Raw genomic sequence first — 22,393 nt, forward strand, 5'->3', positions numbered from 1 at the left:
AAACTGAAATTTCTTCAATCCCCAATGGTTCTATATAAAATCAATTATGCAGATAACAAAATCCTTAAGAAAGAAGAACAATGCTAGTATAGGTTCAACAGATAAAAATGCACATTCCAACTCAAGGTTTTGCAGCCTCCTTTTGTCCCTAATTGAGAGATCCTGCATGACATAAATCAAAGAAATGATGGAATACAACAGTCTTCAGGACACTGGAACCAAAAGCTGCTAAACTATTATAGTATCTAGTTCTCATAATGTGTCCTAGCAATTGATCCAGCATAATAATGCAAGCTGCTAAATGGAGTAGACATAATTTGGCATTATATAACATTGTGCAATCATCCAATAATTTTATAGGAAATAACATGTAGAAGAATTAAATCACTCCAAAATTCATACTCATACTCGTTGATGTTGAATTTATTCACTCTATAAGATGAAGGAAAAAAATGGGAGAAGAAAGTTCAAGTTGATACATATACAAAATATGAATCCACATATAACAATACAGGAGGGAAGGAAGAAAACCTTGCATTGGAACTTCTGGTCACCGCTACCAATGGAAATATTCTTCTCTCTAGACCCTTGGTTTTTGAAGGCACTCCCAATTCCATTCATGATCTTGGCAAGACGAGCAATGCAACAACTCAAATGATAAATAAAAAAACTCAAAGGACTAGCTTCAAAGATTGAGAGCATAGGATAGGATAAGGGATAAGGTAATCAAGGATATCTTTGCAACCATTGAATAGAAGTTTTATTTCAGACTCTGCTCACTAAGAAAAACAGATGAATAAGTTAGGCCAAATGATGAACTTAGCAGTGGTTTCTCTGTACAATAGTATGACTAGGCAACGCTGGAGCAAGATGGACATGTCTAGTGGAACTCAACCACAAGAAAATGGATCTCTACCAAAGACATGATGAAACATAGGCAATGGAGCATGGACCATCAGATTTGAACACAGCCAAAAATCAACCTAGCTGGATGAACAATGTTGGTACCAGGAGAATCCAAGATAGCAATCAAATACACATCTTACAAGGGAGATGTTAGGAAAAGAGAAATCCGAATATCTTATCAAAAAGAAAGAAGCAGTGGAAAAAGAACAGTAATTCCTCCACAAGTTTAGAGAGAGGAAAGAAAGGGAAAAGAGTGGGTTACTCGAGAAACTATGAGTTTATGTGGCAGAGTAGGAACATTAGCAGTTTCCACATGTCTACTCATGAAGTGCCTCATCAGGGCCAGACAAATAGATTTCTGAAGGGTCGTCTAGGACTGGAAGTTTCTTGCACATCAAGTGCTTACGCCTCTGCAATGCCAACAGGATCAAGATGCTGTCTGTCTTAACAATCTTGTAACCTGCTTTTGTATACATGTTGAAGGGAGCTACATCAATCATTCTGCAGTGCAAGTATATGTCTCTCATCAAACTCATCTGAGAAATCAGCTCCTCACTTGCTTTTAAAAGATTCCAACCAATGCCCCTCCTGAAATAGTCCAAGACAAACACTTGAATTCAAAGTTTGTTCAATATGATGTACAGAACTGCTATGGGATTTGATACTGATACTATAGCACCAAGCAGTTGTCTGTATGATTACAAGTCATCAAGCAGTCAAGAGTACAAACAAATCAAAGATAAATAATAATAAAGGAGAAATAATGACTAATGTTATCAGTGGTACGACACTGCAATTTCCTTTTTATGCCACCAACAGCAAGTGAAAGATGAGTTTTGGTACATCACAAGTTTGAATGTAATGGTGGTGACATTGAAGAAATTTTACATAAAAAAATTGCATCATTTTCAGAATAAGTAAATTTAGGTTTTCAGAATGTTTTCTTAATTAAAAATATCAAATCAACTAGAGACATTTTGTTTCCCTTGAGCAACCACCTATGAGTCCACACAGTTATTTACTGTCCCATCCCTCAGATCATTGGCGAAGCCAAAAATGTAGGGTAGGGGGCGCAAACATGGTTCAAAGTCGCAATATCAATCACCAACTCAGCAAGTCCCGAGGCACATTGGTCTCGACATCTCAAATCAATATTGGGTGATACACAAAAAATATAGTTTAAAAGCTCAAAACAATTTAAAAACATTATGAAAATTATTAAATAAATAAATATAAATAGACAAAGTGAAAAATTAATAAAATAAACTTCTATTATATATAAAATTACTCGAATTGTGATAAAAGCATACATTCAGAATGATTTATAATAATATTAAAAATCTAAAAAAAAATTAATTTAATCACTTAATATTAAATGTCTTATTGAAGATCAAAATAATAAAAAGTGAATTTATTGTTTATAAAAAAAAATTTAAATTAAATATTTTGAATTTTTAAAAAATATTTTCAATCATTAAAAAAAATACATCTAGGAATCATCGTTAAAAAAAATAAGCATCATTTTTCTTATCAAATATATTCTAAATAAAACAATTGTAAAAATGGAGAACATTTATTTGAATGAGCATATTTGAAAATAAATATATCTTTCCTATAAATCTATTCATTAATCTGAATTTTATATTAATATTTATTTCCTTTTTTTTTAACGTAAACCTAAATATTCATTATTAATTTATTAGAATCCTAATTCGCATCAAATTTTCATTGTCCATTCAAATACAAATATTCACCACATATTCATTAACCACTTAAAAAACAAATACCCATGATTCAAAGCCCAAATTCTTAATTCTATCAAATACCCATAACCCATTCACCCAGAAAAACACTCATTTCCCTTCGTTGCACAATACCCATTTCCCCTCTAAAACGATAGCTCCCTATTTCTCTGCACAATACCCATTTTTAAAGGCTCTAAATCGAAGACAAAATAGCCCTATGAAGATGCAAATACAAGGATGAAGATGCAAAGGGTCCAAACTCTCCATACTTTTTTCACTTTTATGGGTTTCAATCTTCTCCTCTTATCCACCATTTCTGCTCCAACATTACCGTTTTTTCCATCATTCATCACCCAAAGAGCTTAGTTTGGACATAATCTTAGGGTTATCTCAAAGTTGCTATGTGATTCGCCAAGCTTATTCACGAGATAACCAAATATCAAACTCAGGCATTGGTTCGTACCAGTCATGGCCAAGGCAAATATGACTCAGCCAAGTCATAACGATATCAGCTGAGATTTTGAATCTTGGGGGCAAAACAAAAATAAATAAATAAATAAATAAATATAAAAATAAATAAATAAATAAATGAGGCAATGTGATATCAAGATGTAAATTTGGCTAAGTGGTTAAGTCTCTAATAGTTTAATGAGAATTTGGTTTTTAAGGGGGGGCGGACTTGTCCCCCCTGGGCATATACGGGCTTCGTCAATGCCTCGGATCATGCAAGTCAAAATTTGTGAAAACTCATTTAAACTTCAGTTGGTATCACGAACACATTCCCACAATGTAGACTATAAGATCACTGACAGATATTAAAATGCATGAGATTGTCCTCTATGTCATACAAAGTTCATTTCCAAAGTTTTTTTGCCAAGCATCCAACACATATTTGTCAATGCTGATAATTTTTTGCACTAACACACGGACCTATGATCCTACATCATGTGAGGATCATGATATGCAAGATTGGTGACACATGGAAGTCTCATCACTAGAAGCACACCGTTATTCTAGTGTTACCAACTATAAATGATGCAAGGATATAATTATCACCAAGTCACTTATTGCTTCTATTACAATGAACCACCCTCCTGCTATTTTGGTAGTATAAAAAAGACACTCACCATCTCTAACCCATCTGAAGATGAAAGGATTCAGAGATGAATAAAGTAGGGGTCACCTTACATGCTAAGATGGGTGATGAGAGGTCCTTTTCCTACCTTCATTGTGGGCTTCACTAGATTTCTCACTCCATCAAGATATCTCCAATAGTTGTCTCCACGTTCCTCCAATTGGGGTTCTCTAAGTGTAATATGATCACCTAGAGATACCTTCTATACTTCTATTAAAGATGCACGGTGGCTTAGTGCCCAAATGTTTCACTTGTACTCAAGTTGGAAGCAAAACTCATGGGTCTAGTTGGACTTGGTGCATCTCATTGATGGATTTGGCTTTCCTCACCATCAAGTATATGGGATGATTTGAGAACCTTGCTTTGACATTATAGCTAGAAGATTATCAGGCTAGCAAAGTTTTTTTTTTTTTTTTTTAGCCAATTTTGGCCAAATTGAGAAGGAGAGAGGATCACCTAGTGAGACACTTTTGGTTGTTGCCACATGCTTCACCATTTAAAAGGTTAAAATTTTGGCTCTATAAAATTAGTTCTCTTCATTTTTGAAGTCTATTAAGGATTACTATCATTCTCCAATCTTCTCTTCCCTCACTCTACTCTACTCTCCCTTCAAACTAAAACACCTCACAATTCACATGGCTAACCTCCTCTAACACTGATGTAGATAATCAAGATACAAACAATCATGAGTTTGAATAATCAGAAGATCCAATAGTCTTAAAAGAGTAACCAAGAGAGGTAGAAAGCTTTTTTCCACATGACAATCAATGAACAACCGGGTTAAACCAAGTGAGACCAAACATATGTAATAGGATTCTCAATGTAGACTTTCTTAGTCTCAATAATTCAACTTAAATAAATTTGCAAAAGAGTAAACTTATTCCAGTGGGGGAAATGGGTAGATTGACATCTTTATTTGGAAGTAAGGGAGGTAGGTTCCCTACTTCTTGTCTTAGACTACCTTTGGGAGTATCTCATAAGTCTTATATAGTATGGGATGCTATTAAGGAGAGATTTAGGAGATTGGCCTCTTGGAACAAGTAATACTTGTAAAAGGGAGGAAGATTAGTTCTTATAAGAGCACTCTCTTGAACGGGAGACACTCACACAAAATAAATAAGCTTAAAAAATTAGGTCATGGGAGACAGTCTCGCAAAAGATTATCCATCATGTATAGTCTCTACAAGTTCATCTCCATCTCATAACTTTTTCCCCCTCATGACCTAAAAAATTTATAGAGATATTTTTAATAACTTTCCTTATTCTATAAGGAAATCTAATGTTACAATGACATATGAATATAGAAAATATTCTATGTAATGTTCTTCACAAAAGGAATCTACACTAATTAGAAATTTGAGACACTTTCCAACAATCTCCACCTTGAATCAAATTCCATTATGTCAATCTTCAATCTCTCCATGATACAAGCTTTTTGTATCACATCCCCACAAGAGAACAATCAACTCTACTTCAACTAAAATTCCTTTTGTCATCTTCTTGTATGCTTTATTCTCTTTGACTTTTCTAGAAATCTTCATCTTGGGCTCTGATACCAATTTGTCATGCCAATGGAAGCTTTTTAGTTCAAGAACACAAAGATAAAACAATCCACACAAAGATACATATTAACGTGATTCGACCAATCATACCTACATCCATGAATAAGAAAGAATCATTCTACTATACCATAAATAATATTACAAAGAACAAAATCAAATACAACTATTGGGTTCTCGAAACATCTCATATTTCCCCATTTCTTGTATCTACACCTTGAACCACGAGCCCCTCGCTCCTTCAGGTGTCTCTCATTCTTCCTTATATCTCTATCCACCTCATATAATCTTTACAAGTCTATCTTTATCTCATAACTTTTTCCCCTCATGACCTATAAGATTTATAAAGATATTCCTAATACTTTTCCTTATTTTATAAGAAAATCTAATATTACAATGACATATGAACATAGGAAATATTTCATATAATATTCTTCACAAAAGGAATCTATACTAATTAAGAATTTGAGATACTCTCCAACATTATAGTGTAAGATCTTAAGTAAAGAGAGTGTAGAGTCAGTTGACCACATCTTGATTCATTGTGATAGGACAAAAGAGTTGTGGATGTTTCTTTTAGCCATCCTTGGCCTAAAGTGGGTGTTTCCAGCTTTAGTTAAAAATCTCCTCCTCGAGTAGAAGTTTAAGGGGATGGATAAGAAGAGATGACCTGTTTGGTGCATGAATCCCCTACGTCTATTCTGGTGCATGGGGAAAAAGCAACAAAAGGGTAGAACTTTTAATGAAGAAGAACTTTTAATGAAGGAGAACTTTCATATCAAGGTTAAAGGAGTACTTCATTAAATCCCTTTTGGAATGGCTCCAAGCTTTGTTGGAAATGGGAAATTTCTCAACATTGGAACTCTGAGATAGCCTCAATTGTGGGTAGCTTAGGTTTTCTAAGGTTGTTTTTTGTAGATACCTTTCAGTATGTTTTATTGGTAGCTTTGTGTATACTACCTATATACAAAGTATGAATGCCTTTTTCTTGGTGCTCTCTATTAATCTCTGTTTGCTTATCAAAAAAACCTTAACTTGAATGATAAATACGTTAAGAGAAATAAATCTCAACGAACTATATCAAATCTCCCTTTGTATACCTCCCGTGTACTTGGAGTGCACCCTCTTTTTTTATTTGGCATCTTTAATATATTATTGGTTGCCTATCAAAAAAAAACATGATGAACGTGCAATGGCAAACTGAAAAGCACAGCAGGATGGCAATCCGAAGTTACATTCTGGTTACTAATGCTTTGCCATTAGTCTCAAGCCCAAAACTTACATAATTGACTAGTTTGGCACAATTCCCAGAATTGATTTTTAAGATAAATACTTGAACCTAGTAACTCTTTTGAAAAGTAATTTTTTTTATGAAGTAAGCTGGTAAAAATTATGCAACTATTAATTAGTTTACATAAATAAAATATAACATGATCTTCTATATTGATTATGTTATATTTACATAATTCGAGGGAGTTACTAGGTTCAAGTCCTTATCTTAGAAAGCAATTCTGTTACGGTAATTTGCTAATCATATATTAGTTTTACTTCAGGTGAATCTCTAGTTGGGTTGGTCCAGAGGAAAGCAGGTATGGCCAACTTGACCTTGGTTTATACAGTTTGATTGAAACCATGCTGCATAGTTTGACTTGCACCTCTAATGAGTCATTCAACTTAAATGAAGGTTGATGTCCAGGATACAGAAATTTGTATTTAAAGAACAATACTTGGATACAACATGATAGTCCTAAACAAGGCCCAAAAATTTTTAATTCACATCCCTGGCATATCTGATGATGTCATGATGTCAGCCCAATCTCAACAATAAGGCCAAAGGTAAGTGCTATCAGCATGCAATTAGAATGCAAGTGAGGATTCAAGTCGAACTTCATATGATCATATAGAGGACTAAAATACTACCTGCCTACAAGATTTTGATCATCTTGTTGTACAACAGTAGAATGGTTAATACAACATTGACAAACACTGGCATCAGAAGATGTTATCAGGATGAAAACAAGAATAGGATTGAGGATGCAACTCAAACCTCAGATGTTAAAACCTATAGATAAAAAATAAAAAAATAAATAAATAAAACTAAAATACTATCTGCTTATCAGCTTAGGGTTTTGATCATTCTGTTGAACAGCAGCAGAACCACTAATACACCTTATGCAAAAACTAGCATCACCAAGAATCTAAGAGCAGCCAATCGACTGTCTACTTAGACCCCTATCAGCTAAAGGCAAAGCAAATGTAGATGCCATGATGCCAAGTACTTTGGTGGACATATTAACCTCAAATTCCTTCAAATGAATATGTTCCTATAATAACACTGTTAAACATGTCATGGGGCATTACATGCCTCAAGTGTTTCCCAAACTTATATACTATTGACAATATCTGGAAAAGAACAACCACATCTTGAATTTGTGCTGGTCAAATAATAAAATAAAATAAGAGTTAATTTCCTCTTTTAAGGTTTTGGCTAAATACACCTAATCTTCATTGGTTTGAAATTTCATCGAATACCGTTTCTATCCTTTTAATTTGTTATTTTCACTCATCTTCCCTCTCACCCAAAATTGGGAAGGTATTTGATGAAATTTCAAACCAATGGGATCAAGAATGTTTAGCCGAAGTCTGGGGGAGGGGAGTCCAATTAACCCATAAAATAAAATAAAAGGCAGAAAACATGATCTGTAGAGCACAAGATCACTTGATATTCACATCTTGGCCAGTTATATTATAGAAGTAATGGCATAAACAACACAGATATAACAGATCAAATGAATGGAAATTTATCACAGCTCAGTGCCATTGATAGACGTAATATTTTTTTTTTCTTCTATTGGTCAGTGTTCTCTAGCACAGTTGTCCATAATACTTTCTAAAAAGAGAAGGCGAAACCCAATTGAGTAATAAACTTCACCTCCTATTATGTTTCAATAATCTACAATCCCAAATAGTAATTTGACTCAAAAACAATAATCCATCCAGGGCGCGCCACAATTACAGTGCTGCAATATAGAATGATGGAAAGAGTACATAGAAAGCCCGTATGAGGAAATCAAAACATACCTTCGAAGCGGCTCCCTGACTGTCATATTACAAATATAAGGCGAATTCTTGGGAGGAGTGGGTGTGGGAGGAGAGGCATTAGCTCCTCGCTTGTTGAAAGAAACCTCCACAGTCCCAGCCAATTGTTCTTCTTCTTCCCCACCGTCCACACCTTTGTAAAACCCAACCAGCGTTGCTGTATGCGGCATTAAAGCTCTTTTCTCAATCAAATACTGCTTCACCAGGTACGCCAACAGCTTCACATACGCAATAGGCAATAACAAGGACACCGCAAACGATTCGGCAAGCAAATTAGCCGTAATATCAATCTCCTCTGCTCTCATCACCCGGACCCACATAGACCCAAATTCGAACTCATGCGAATACCTGAAATTTTCGAGAATTCGGAGCTTCTCAAGTTCTTCATTGCTCAGAAACCGACCTGTTCTTAGTGGGTCTTGGAAAAATGAAGAGGTTGAAGAAGGGGAATCGGAGGAGGAAAATAAAGGTAGTACGAGGCGGTAACAGCCGGATTTGTGTTGAAGGGGAAGAGGGTGTTTGGGCTTTGGTAGTAAGGTATTGAAATATGGTGCATGGCGGGGTTTGAAATGAGCGATATGGTGGTGGTGGTGGTGGGGGTGGGTGTCAAAGGTGGAGGAGAGAGAAACTGTTGCAGCCATAACAGGAGCTGTCTATGAGTCTAATCGCTGTGTGGATGAGGCGAATGAAATAGAAGTAGAACTGTCACTGTGAAGAAGAGAGGAAAAAAAATAACCAAAAATAAAATAAAATAATCACTTTGAGGCTTTCCTCCAATTTTGGATTTTCTGGGAAAATACTAAAATCATCCATTTCGTATATCAAATAATAAAATATTTATTTTATATAAATTATTATTATTAACATTCGTAATTGATAAAATAAATTAACAAAATAAAATATTTCATTGACGAACATAAATTATAATATATATATTAAAAATCGATTACATGGTGAATATATAAAAAGTTAGAATTTTATTAATAAAATAATAAAATAAATTAGTTAAATATGGTGTAGTTTGATACAATTTTTTGTTTTCCAATTCCAAAATATAAAATAATTGTAACTTTTATATATATAAAAATGAAAAATAATTGTAATTTTTGTATAAAATATAAGAATTTTAAGACTTATCTCAAAATTTAGGTTTGGCTTGGTCATGTTGATTTATACTTGTTTTAAACAATTATTTTTAAGTTAAAGAATAAAAAAGTGTCATAAAATGTGAGAATTTTTAGCATTACGAGAACTTATGGATGATTATCTGTAATAATGTTTATCTTTTTAAAGCTCTCTACAAAAGAGAGGGACCCCTTATGAAAATTTAATAATTTTTCTCTCTGTACATTCTATTATCTCTTTCTTACTTTTCTTTTTCTCTCACTTTATTTTACAACATGTTATCAACACGAATAGTCTCTACAAAAGAAATAGAAAAATTTTCCTCTATTTAAAGAAATAGAAAGACGTTCTTCTCTTTAGAAAAATAGAAAGATTGTTCTCTCTTCTTTTTCATAAAAAAATACATAGATCTTTCTCATAATACATCATGCAACATCCAATGTAGATGCATGCCTTGCAGATTGTGCCACAACACACACAATCCTTCGTGATAAAAAATATTTTTCCAACATATTGTTGGTTAAGTCTAATGTTAATACAATATTAGGTCCTATAGACTTTATTCAAGGCTCTAGAAAAGCAATTATTATTTTACCTAGTGGAACTAAAATCCAAATTAATGATGCTCTTTATTATGCTAAATCCAAGTGAAATCTTCTTAGTTTCAAGGATATCTGTCAAAATGGATATCACATTGAAACTATGAATGATGGTAGTAATTGAGAAAATAAAGGCTATGCTTAAATGAGAAAAACACCCAAGAGGAGGGTGAATTGGGTTTTTCAAAACTTTTTCAACACAACAAATTCAAGCACAATATAATCAAGAAATAAAGAGATAGAGTTAGAGAATTCAAACTCGGATTTTGTAGTGGTTCGGCACTTCCTTGCCTACGTCAACTCTCTTCAATCTCCTAACCGAGTGAGAGTTCCACTAGCTAGAAGCTTCAACCAAGCTTCCAATTTTTTACACTTGGATTCCAGCTCCAACGACCTCTTACACAATCTTTTCAAGATTCAAACCTCTTGTAGGCTTTAACACTCAAGTTTCATAAGAAAGAATCCCTCAACCTAGCTCAAAGATAACTCAAATACAAAACAAAGCTAGGATGACTCACAAGGGTGCACTAAAAGGTATGCAAGTGATGGTTTAATGCACTAAGAAAGAAATGAGAGCTTTTAAGCCAAGAACAGGTAGGTAGACAATTGATTGCAAGTGTTCTCTATATCATAAATGAAGTAGAGCTCTCAATTTATAGGTTTCTAAGCTTGGGAGCCAAGAAAAGCAAAAGGCAGTCTCGACCAGTCGAGTTGGGGGTCGACCGGTTCACTAGCCGTTCGAGCATTTAATGCTTTGGTAGGTTACCGTTGCCTCGACCGGAGGTCGACTGGGAAGGAAGAAACCTCAACCGGGAAGAGGAAGCTACTAAATAAGAGAGAGTGTTTTTGGCACTCCTCGACCGGACCTCGACCGGACAAGGGCAATAAGTTGACCAGTTCCCCAACCGGTTGAGCTGGTTGGCTAAAGCCTCGACCGGTTCAGCCTTTAATGCCCCGAAAACCTATCTTCTTTAATTTCTTTCTTTTCTAACACTTAGGCAAAGTCTTTAGGTAAATTAATATGCCAATTTTGAAACGTTTTTCCTAAGGTACATTTGATAAAACTCGAGTTTTAATGAAATCGAAATTTTAACGAATAAACTGAGTTTTCAAAGATACATGAAAAGGTATGAAAAAACCTAAGTGCACCCATGCATTCATCTTACATTCGTTTCCTATGATCAAAAGTCTTTCAATAGTCTCGATCTTGTATCCCTTTAGCCCGTTGATGAATTTCTGAATTTATACCTGAGATTCTTTATCATTCAAACCAATTAGTCACTTAACCATGGTTTGTTATCATCAAAACCCGATTGGGAGAACCCTTGGGCTAACAGTAATGAATACCTTTTCATTACTTCAATTATTTCTGGGGAAAAACACATCTTGGAAAAGCTTCCTTCTTATTCTTGTGGGTTATATGAAACAATCATTAAACCCATTTGAGTCATATGTTGTCATGAACTAGAAGTTCTATGACTTAAAAACTTTTATGATTTGGCATGAACGTCTTGGTCATCCAAGATTATCCATGATGCATCGTATCATCAACAATTCTTTTGGGCATCCCTTGAAGAACTAGAAGATTCTGATGCCCAATGATTACAATTGTGTTGCTTGCTCACAAGACAAATTAATTATTAGACCATCATTTACCAGAATTGAATATGAATCACCAGTCTTTCTAGAACGTATTCAAGGTGATATTTATGGACTTATTCATCCACTTAGTGGACCTTTTCGTTATTTTATGGTTTTAATTGATGCATCAACTCATTGGTCTCATGTTTGTCTTCTTTCAAGTAGAAATATTGTCTTCGCTAGGTTACTTGCTCAAATAATTTGACTCAAGGCACAATTCCTTGATCATCCTATTAAGACAATTCGTCTTGATAATGCTGGTGAATTCTCCTCTCAGACATTTCTTGATTACTGTATGTCGGTTGGTATTGATGTTGAATATCTTGTTGCTCATACCCACTCTCAGAATGGATTAGTTGAATCTCTAATTAAACATTTGCAACTGATTGTAAGACCATTACTCCTGAGAACAAAATTGTCTTTGTCTACTTGGGGGCATGCTATTCTTCATGTTGCCACTTTAATTTGAATTCACCCTACAACTAATCATGAATGCTCACCTTTACAACTTGTTTTAGGCTCCCAACCAAATGTTTCACATTTACGTATTCTTGGTTGTGTTGTTTATGTTCCCATAGCTCCACCTCAATGTTCCAATTTAGGTCCTTAACGTCGACTTAGTATATATGTTGGTTTTAATTCTTCCTCCATTACCATTATCTTGAACCATTCACAGGTGATGTTTTTACTGTCCACTTTGTAGATTGTCATTTTGATGAAAATGTTTTCCCGCCATTAGGGGGAGACAAGCCAATTCCAAAAGAATGGCGAGACGTTACATGGTATGTATCCTCCTTATCTCATCTTGATCCTTGTACAAGACAATGTGAGTTAGAAGTTCAAAGGATTATTCATTTGCAAGGACTTGCAAATCAATTATCTGATGCTTTCATAGATATAAAAAAAGTAACAAAGTCACACGTGCCAGTTGTGAATGCCCCAACGTATATTGATGTCCCTAAAGGACAATTGGAGAATGCCATAGCAAGTGAATCTAAGACACACTTGAAGCGTGGTAAACCTATTCGCTCAAAGGATTCAGTTCCTAGGAAAAGAAAAGAAACAACATATGAAAAGCTTGGTGCTTTTAAAGAGTTCACAAATATGAAAGGGTCAAATGATGAAACCCAACTTGATAAACAATTAGCCCCTGAAAAGACACAAATTGATCAAATACCGGTATCTAAAAATGAAGAGATCTCAATGAGTAACACGAGAGAAACAAAGAACTATAGTGACATTATCATAGATAATATATTTGCATTCCAAGTGGCTATGGACATTATAAGAAATGACGAAGATCATGAACCACAAATTGTGAATGAATGTCGAAAAATGAATGATTGGCCAAAATGGAAAGAAACAATCCAAACAGAGCTAAACTCGTTAGCAAAACGAGAGGTATTTGGACTTGTAGTTCAAACACCTGGAAACATAAAGTTTGTTGGATATAAATGGGTCTTTGTGAAAAAATGAAATGAGAATGATGAAATCATAAGATATAAAGCACGACTTGTTGCTCAAGGTTTCTCTCAAAGACTTGGTATAGACTATGAGGAAACTTATTCCTCTGTAATGAACATAATCACATTTTGATACTTGATAAGTTTAACAGTCTCTGAATGACTAGATATACGTCTCATAGATGTTGTTACAACCTATTTATATGAGTTTATAGATATTGACATATATATGAAAATCCTTGAAGGATTCAAATTGTTTGAAGCAACTAATTCAAAACATTGTAGCATATACTCCATTAAGCTACAAGGATCCTTGTCTCGATTAAGCAATTCAAATACATGTGGTACGATCACTTCAATGAATATTTGAAGTGAGAAGTATGTATGTATTACCTTATTTGTCTATGCATATTCATTATGTTGAGTTTGCAATTATTATAATATATGTGGAACATTGAATTTTGTTGGAACTCCTAAAGAACTTACAAAAATAGTTGACTATTTGAAAAGTAAATTTGAAATGACAGATTCTGGAAAACAAGATATTGCATTGGCCTGCATATTGAGTATTGTTCAAATGACATATTAGTATATCAATCGACATATATAGAAAAAGTATTAAAACGATTTTATATGTACAAATCACATCTGACCAATTCCCCTATGGTTGTTCGTTCACTTGAAGTGAACAAAGACTCATTTCGTCCTAAAAAAAATGAAGAATTACTTGGTTTAGAAGTACCATATCTCAATGCAATCGATGCATTAATGTATCTTGCAAATTGTACTCGACCAAACATCGCATTCTCTATCAACTTGTTGGCAAGATACAGTTCTATCCCAACTAAAAGGCATTGGAATGAGATTAAACATATATTGTGATACCTTCGTGGAACAAGTGACATGGGCTTATATTATTCAAAAGAATCAAAATCACAATTGATTAGGTATACAGATGCAGGATATCTTTTAGATCCTCATAAAGCTCGATCTCAAATGGGATATGTCTTTACTTATAATGGAACGACAATATCTTAGAGATCAGTCAAGCAGACAATGGTAGCTACATCTTCAAATCATTCCGAAATTCTTGCAATTCATGAAGCAAATTGTGAATGTGTATGGCTAAGATCAATGATCCAACATATTCAAGAAACAAGTGGACTACCTTCCATCAGAGGCAATGCAACCACGTTATATGAAGATAATGTTGCTTGTATTGCACAAATTAAAGGAAGATTCATAAAAGGTGACAGAACTAAGCATATCTCCCCTAAATTCTTCTATACTCACGAGCTCTAAAAGAAAGGTGAGATTGATGTTCAACATATTCGATCATGCAATAATCTAGTAGATTTATTCACAAAGGCATTACCTTCGACCACATTGAAAAAGTTAAGGTATGACATTGGAATCCAAATATTAAGAGATCTACCAATTGAAATGTTGAAGAAATCATAATCATGTCTACATGAGGGTGAGAATACTAATATAGATATATTGCACTCTTTTTTCCTTCATCCAGGTTTTGTCCTATTAGGTTTTACTGGCAAGGTTTTTCGTGAGGCAGTTACCTTATTCTTATGATCATCCAAGGGGAAGTGTTATAAAATGTGAGAATTTGTAGCATTGTGGGAACTTATGGATTATCATTCGTAATAATGTTCATTTCTTTGTAGCTCCCTGTGAAAGAGAGGGACCCTTATGAAAATTCAATAATTTTTTATTCTCTCTTTCTTACTTTTCTTCTTCTCTCACTTTATTTTATAACAAAAAGTAATTTTTTAATATTTATTAAAAACAATCGTATTGGACAAGTAGTTATTAAAAACATTAAATAATAAAAAAATTATTTGAATAAGTTATTTTTAAAATTAATTTTTTAATTTGAATTTTATAAATAAAATTATAAATTCAATTTTCTATAATACTAAATAAATTTAATTCAACTCTAATTGAGTCGATTTTTTAAATTCCCAATTCCTATTAAAAAGTAGAAGATTCATTAAATAATTTATAGTATTAATCATATTTCACTTAATTTAAAATCTACTTAATTAGAAATTTTAAAAAAATATAGTTACACGTATTTGACAAATATTGAAGTCATGACCAGTAAGGTACCAGTTTTGGTTCCAGTTATTTAAAAAAAAAAATTAAACTCATTAATAAATTTAACACATAAAGCTTTGCTTAATTTAAAGTTCATTTTTTTAGTAAAAAAATTCATAAAAATGTAGTAATATATAAAAGAAAATCGATATAGTCAATGTGCACCAATTTAAATCCATGAATTTCTTGTAGTAATTTTATTTTTTAGTTATAAATTATTTGTAAAATTAATAGACTTATTAACAAAGTTGATGCATTAAGTCTTACTTGATTTGAAGTATATTTGTTTATCGAATAAATTTTGAAAAATATAGTTTTATATAGAAAAGAAACGATAAAATTATGTTGAGCCAATTTTTGTCTATAGACTTCTGATATTCGTTGGATCACACTTTGAATTTCAAATTATTACTAGATTTGTTAATGAATTCAATGCATTAAGTCTTACTTGAATTGAAATTTATTTACTTATAAAAAAATTACAAAATTATGATTATTTTTATATGAAGAAAAAACTTACAAAGTGATTGAAAATGAATTTTTGGCTATGACTTTCTAATATTAATTATATTGGTTTTGAGTTTCATAATTTTCTAATACTAATTGAATTGGTTTGTGAATTTCAAATTATTTTTAGAATTTAATAAATTTTATGTATAAAGTGTTGTTTGATTTGGAATGTATTTACCAAATGCCTAATCCCGCAAAAAATGTAGATGCAAACAAGCAATTTGAAGTAGAATTTAGCCAATTTTATTGGTAACTTTGATAAAGATCAAATATCACAAAACATCAACATACATAACTTGAATATCAAACATGAAGAGGGAGAAATGACAGCGCCAAGTGACTCACGCACAACACAACCAACACAACGAGACAGAAGCAGACTCCAAACAAATCGAACTTGACCAAAGAGGGGTAGCTAGCTAGCTCATGCGCTGTCTCGGACTGCAAGGAAAGAAACAATGAAAGCAAGGAGTCCAGTGAGCAGCGCTGATGAAGTGATGGTACGGCCAGCATCATTGGGGGTGGGGGCGGGGCTGGGGCTGGGGCTCATGTTCATCCCGGGCATGCCCTCGTTGGCAGCAGCAACCACCACTAAAATGGCAAAACATGCGATCAAGGTTGCAGCTTTGTTCCAAGAAGCCATATTTCCAATACGTTCAATGGGTGAATGCCGGTGGCTTTCAATTACTTGTCTCAGACTCCCAGTTATCATGCTCATTATATAGTAGCAATGAGCAACCTGGCCGGCTGGAGGCCGCGCCCAATTGGAATGAGCTGGTCGGTTGTTCCCACTGGGCCGATAATTTTGATGAAGTGCCGCCCAGATGGTACTGGAGTTTGTTCTAAACTAGACAGGTGATCCACACTATGCTATCCTGATGAAAGGACCAAAGCAGGATTTAATTTCATTTTGTCATCTACATGAGTGGGAGCTCCTCCGTGGTAAAAGCCAAGATGGGGATTTAAAATACAGCCACTAAGTGGCATTAACACAAAGACTAGATTTTAAGTGGTGTTTATTTTTTTAAGTTAATGTTGAATACAATTTGTTTCACACTTTAGATGATTTATTTTTACTTATTACTTATTAATACTTAATATTAAATAAGATAATAAATGAATAATTTAATACTTAGTATTATTAAATTATATTTAAAATTAAGTTCAATTAAATTCTATTTAGATTTAAGTAAAAAAACAAACCATCATTACTTTAGCCGAATTGTTTAAGTAAACTTTAAAATTCAAACTCATTTAACTTTTTTTTATATATATATATATATTCATTTTCCTTCTAGTTGTATAAAAAAATTGTGTGCAAAAGGAAATGAAACATCTTGCTAAAATCTTTTTATAATTAAGGAGTTAAATAATACTTGTTAAACATTTTGAAATTAAACTTTAGAGGTTAAATATAAATTACACTTACTAAAATTAATTCTAACTTTATATACTAATTGAAAATTTTAAGATATTGTTGATAATTTATTTGATTTTGTAAGATTATTTTGAAATTATTAAGAATTAAAATTACAGCACTGCAATTATATTTGTTTTTTCTCAAATTACATTTGTAAGTATCAGATTTATAATTTGTTTACTGAAAATTGTTAATATGTGTTTAAAGTTATTAGCTAAGTTTATTTCAAAATATGCTTCCTAATTTTCCAATCCCACTCTTTAATTCTCTAATTTCGTTCTCAAAATAAAATTATATATAGTTCCAAAACCTTGAACCAAAGTGTCATTTAGTTGTACAATTGTACTTTGATTACATTTATTTGTATGTATGACTTTGTATCATATGTTACTTCTATACTACAAATAAAAGTACAAAGTATTTAACCATTTTTTTTTTCAAAATAACCTTATCGTTTCTATTATATTATATGCACTTGTGTCCTATATCATTATTTAAAAAAGAAAAAAAAAAGGGAAAAAACTTGATTGAGATAATGATTGTTTTTTAAAAACTTATCATAATTTAATTTTTCATTCTTAATTTATTCAATAAAAAATATATTTAAATTAAAATCAAATAAATACAAAAATTTGGTTTGAATTAAATTGTTTTTTTAACCCAAATTTTAAACAGAAAATTTTCTTTATTGTGTATCTCAATTTATAAGATAATAATATATTATTGTTTAAATGGTTATTACAATTTTTTTTAAAATTAATATTTGAAGATGATATAAGTTTTTCATTGAAAAAAATTAATAAATTATCAATGTATCATGTATTTATTATTATAGTCACTCAAAGTATTCATTGTTATATTAATTGAAATTGATATTTTTTTTATGAATATTTGTTTACCAAAATAAATATTAAGAATTATTATCTATTTATTTTATATTTCTTACTAAAATAAAATTGTCTTTTTTACATGGTTTCATTCCTTGTAATAACTTTTAATACATATTCATTTTCATATTCATTAATTCCCTTTATATGACTTTTTATACGAAACCATTTATATCCATTAATTCCGATATTTAAATGTAATTAATTCAGATATTTAAATGTAATTAATTCAGATGATGATAATGTTTGCTTTGAACAACATATTTTTTACAAAAATTATCATCATATAATTAAAATAATTTTAATATCTTCCTAAAAAAACTTGAATTAGATAAATATCCTCTTTGAAAAAATAATGATAATTTAATTCTTTATAAAATATGGATAAATAGAAAAATATATTTTTTACGATACGAATTGCATTTTTTTCTATACAAACACTTATATTCTATCATTATTAATCAATAGTTCAAATAATGTTTTTTTTGGACAAGCTACTCTTTACAAAAATTATAATAATTTAATTAAAATAATTTAATCTCTTAATAAAAAAAACTTGGATTAGATAATAATCCCCTTTAAAAAATTACAATTTTTAGTTACAATTTAATTTATTTATATAATATATTATTATTTTATCCATATTAAACCATTTGTATATTTATTGTTGTTTTAAATATTATTGATTATTAAATAAATTAAATGGACACATGAACCGCCACTCATCGCGATTCATCATATGTGGCTTCATTCATGCACCTAATCACATTTAAATTGTTTTCTTTCTAATTAACCGATATTAGCCACTTCTTCTCTTTTTGTAGGTGGGTTGAAAGAATTGTAACTAATCCTATATGGAAATTGCACCAAGCAATCTCTTTGCATCCTAGAATCCTCACATTTGTCACACTCTTTAATATCTTCCAATTAAAATGTTGGTTGAGATCATGATTTGAGTTGTAAAAAACATCATCATCGGACTTTCTCAATGCCAAAAAAAGGTGTGCATCAAGCCTTTGAATTTTTTCTAAACAACACCTTAAAAAACTAATATCTACATTTGTATTGTATGCAAATGAATGATCATCCTTTAAAACATCTTATACCCAAAAACCTCCCCTAAATTTATTATTCTCTAAAAATCCTTCAATAAATGCTAATGACTTTTGATTTCACATTTCTCCATATCTTTTTTTTTTTGTCAACACTAAGAGTTTTATAAATTTTATATTTAATGTCTTTTAATCTTAACCTCCATATTTAATATCTTTTGATTTTATTCACTTATAAATAAACTCATACTCTCAACTCGTAAATCATTTGTTTTTATTTCTCTCCTTTTTCTTTTTCATTGTCAAATTGTATTTACTCATAAAATGACATAAATTAGTATTTTCTCATTGTTAGATATTATTTACTCACAAAATGATATAACATGAAGGATTTTATTTTTATTTATTTATTAATTTTTACATCATATAGTCCCCGTATTGGATACCATCTTCACATGTGCTCCATCGCTTGATACTGGATTTATTTTTTGTGTTTTTTTTTCAATATTCTTGGATGTTATGTCTCTCTTCGACGTAATGATTGCCTCCTCTTTGGTATTTTCTCTACTCACAAGCATATGTAATGAATTTGTTTTTCATAGATCTCTTCAACATTCTTTGATGTTGTATATATCTCTTTAGCGTCATTGTTCTTTTCCCGCTCTCATCTTTTATTGATCAACACTATTTTTTATGAGATTGCATTTTATTAAGGGATTGGAAATGGTATTGTATTCATGAAGATTATGTTGAATTGGTTTGTGATTCACATTATTTTATATTAAATAAATTTTAAATTTATTATAAAAATATTTATTAATAATTATCTTTATTATTATTTAATTATTTTACTCTTTCATTATAAATCAAATTAATATGATTACCAGAAGAAAGATACAAATATATTTAAATCAATAATGTTAATATTCTTTTTCATTCTATATATTGAAATACCATGGAGAAGAAGTAGGAAAAATAAGCCCAATGATATTTTATATATTATTTTAATTAATTTTAAGAAAATAATTTATTATTCAACTACCTTTTATATATATATATATAGAAAAAGAGAGAGAGAAAATTTCCCAATTTAATTTAAATTATCTCATGGTAAAAAGTAATTCAAGAAAAGTTTCATGTATTTAAAATAATAGATTCAAATATTCATAATCACTATTAATTATTAAAAATTTAAAATTAACATTAAATTTCAAGCATTAAATTATTGATATTAATTTTCAAACATTAAATTCTAATTACTATAATTATCTTAATAAATTTTATTTTAAGAATTTAGTTGAAGTAATAATTAGCACAAAACTAAAATCTAGCTAATCCGATTTTTTTTTTCTTTTATGAAAAAAAGGGAACTCCCACTTCGATTAATATTGAAATTGGAAGTGGAAGCTATGATACATGCATATATGTGTATTCAATCGAAAAAGTAAAACCCTTTTATTCTTTTAATTGTTTCTAATTCACAAACTATTATAACTTTTGATATGGAAAGAAGTATATGAGAACTTAAATAAATTTTTTTGATTAATTTAAATTGCTATTAAATACTTCAAATATTCAAATAAAAAAGATACAATTAGTCAAATGATATGATCAAATTGGTACTTACTACTGAAACGTGAATGTTTCCTTATTAATTAAGATATTCATGAAAATATATCATAACTAAATTATAAATTAGTATTTAATTTAAATTATCTTATATAATATAACTAAAATATAATTCACAAAAAATTATATTTAATAATAATAAATTTAACCATTCATGTGAACTTTTCAAAAAATAATAGTAGATTAATTTTCAATATTTTAAGTTTCTAAAGTTATCATAATTAATTTTAAATTTATTTTAAAATATTTGTAAGTAATTATTTTTATTCTTATTTAATTATTTTACTATTAATCATGATCAAATTAATATTACTATTAACATGGAACAAAGGATGAAGGAAAAGAATGAGGAAGTTGGAAAGATAATTATGATGATAGTTATTTACATCATTTTATATATTCATATCTTATTTTAATTAATTTTAAAATATAAATTTTTTATTTAAAATAGTTTGAGGATTTAATGTAATGTTATGATATAAATCATTAGTAATTATTAAACATTAATTATTAAAATTAATTTTTAATATTTTATATTTATAAAAGTTACCATAGTAAATTCAATTAAAAATTGAATAGAAAACTAAAAAATTTAGGTGTTTACTTAATTTTAAAAATGTTTGAAAATAATTTATCAATAAACTACTCTCAAAACTCCCAAATTTAATTTAAATTATCTGATTTAATACAATTAAAATACAATTCTCAAATTTTTTGGATATTTAAAATAATAAATTCAACTATTAGACTTTTTAAAAAAAGTAATGATAAATTAATTTTCAATATTTTAAGTTTCTAAAGTCATCATATTAAATTTCTAACTAAAAGTCTAGATGCTTGTAAATATATATATATTATTTAAAAAATAAATAAATTACAATCTTATATTATTATAATATATTACAATTTATCATCTATTATCATAATATATTACCATTTATTATATGTTAATAAATTATTATATTTGATATATTTATTTATAAATATTATTTATTGATTAGTATTAAAATTTTAATTAAATTATTGATATATTATGAAGATAGTAAACTTTATGGATAATTAATTTAACAGACCAAAATATTTTTTTATTTATTTTATGTATATAGAATTATCAAAATAATTTCAATTTATATTCTTTAAATAAAAATGAAATAGTGATGGGTGTAAAAGTTTAGATGATTTAATATATATATATATATATATATATGATCCATAAGATAGATGTATAAACTAAGTTAATCACATAATTATAAAAAATATAAATTATTTAAAGAAATGTAAAAGACAATCTTATATTATTATAATATATTACAATATATTATCTATTAATATAATATATTTGTTTTATCTATTTATAAGTATTATTTATTAATTAATATCATAATTAAAAATGTCATTTTTTATATTCATTTTAATTAATTTTAAGTTATCAGTTAAATTATTATTTTAGACTAAAAATAATAATTTAAATTATTTCATTAGTAAAAAATAATTTACTCATTACCTTTAGA

The 22,393-nt window shown here is 30.1% G+C and overlaps 1 protein-coding gene across 2 annotated transcripts; it reads right to left on the reverse strand.

Annotated features, from left to right (window-relative positions):
* Positions 1-15: 15 nt before the first annotated feature.
* On the reverse strand, positions 16-9,196 carry LOC100246822 (GCN5-related N-acetyltransferase 5, chloroplastic). 2 transcript variants are annotated; one of them, XR_002030249.2, is made up of 3 exons: positions 8,427-9,149; positions 532-1,494; positions 16-162 (listed from the first exon to the last, which is right to left on the reverse strand). XR_002030249.2 is itself a non-coding variant. In XM_010654861.3 (2 exons), the coding sequence occupies exons 1-2, from the start codon at positions 9,083-9,085 to the stop codon at positions 1,224-1,226; spliced, it is 930 nt and encodes a 309-aa protein (XP_010653163.1). In that variant the 5' UTR covers positions 9,086-9,196; the 3' UTR covers positions 380-1,223. The 2 variants fall into 2 exon arrangements, 1 of the variants encoding a protein (XP_010653163.1); XM_010654861.3 differs by lacking the exon at positions 16-162 and having other exon boundaries at positions 380-1,494; positions 8,427-9,196.
* Positions 9,197-22,393: the final 13,197 nt, after the last annotated feature.

The sequence above is a fragment of the Vitis vinifera genome, chromosome 1 (genome assembly GCF_030704535.1).
Source record: "Vitis vinifera cultivar Pinot Noir 40024 chromosome 1, ASM3070453v1".
Lineage (NCBI taxonomy): Eukaryota > Viridiplantae > Streptophyta > Magnoliopsida > Vitales > Vitaceae > Vitis > Vitis vinifera.

Coding starts and splice junctions, on each gene's coding strand:
- LOC100246822 (XM_010654861.3), bottom strand. CDS start 9,085: ATGGCTGCAACAGTTTCTCTCTCCTCCACCTTTGACACCCACCCCCAC. Junction 1,495..8,426: donor GTCAGGGAGCCGCTTCGAAG/GTATGTTTTGAT, acceptor GGACTATTTCAG/GAGGGGCATTGGTTGGAATC.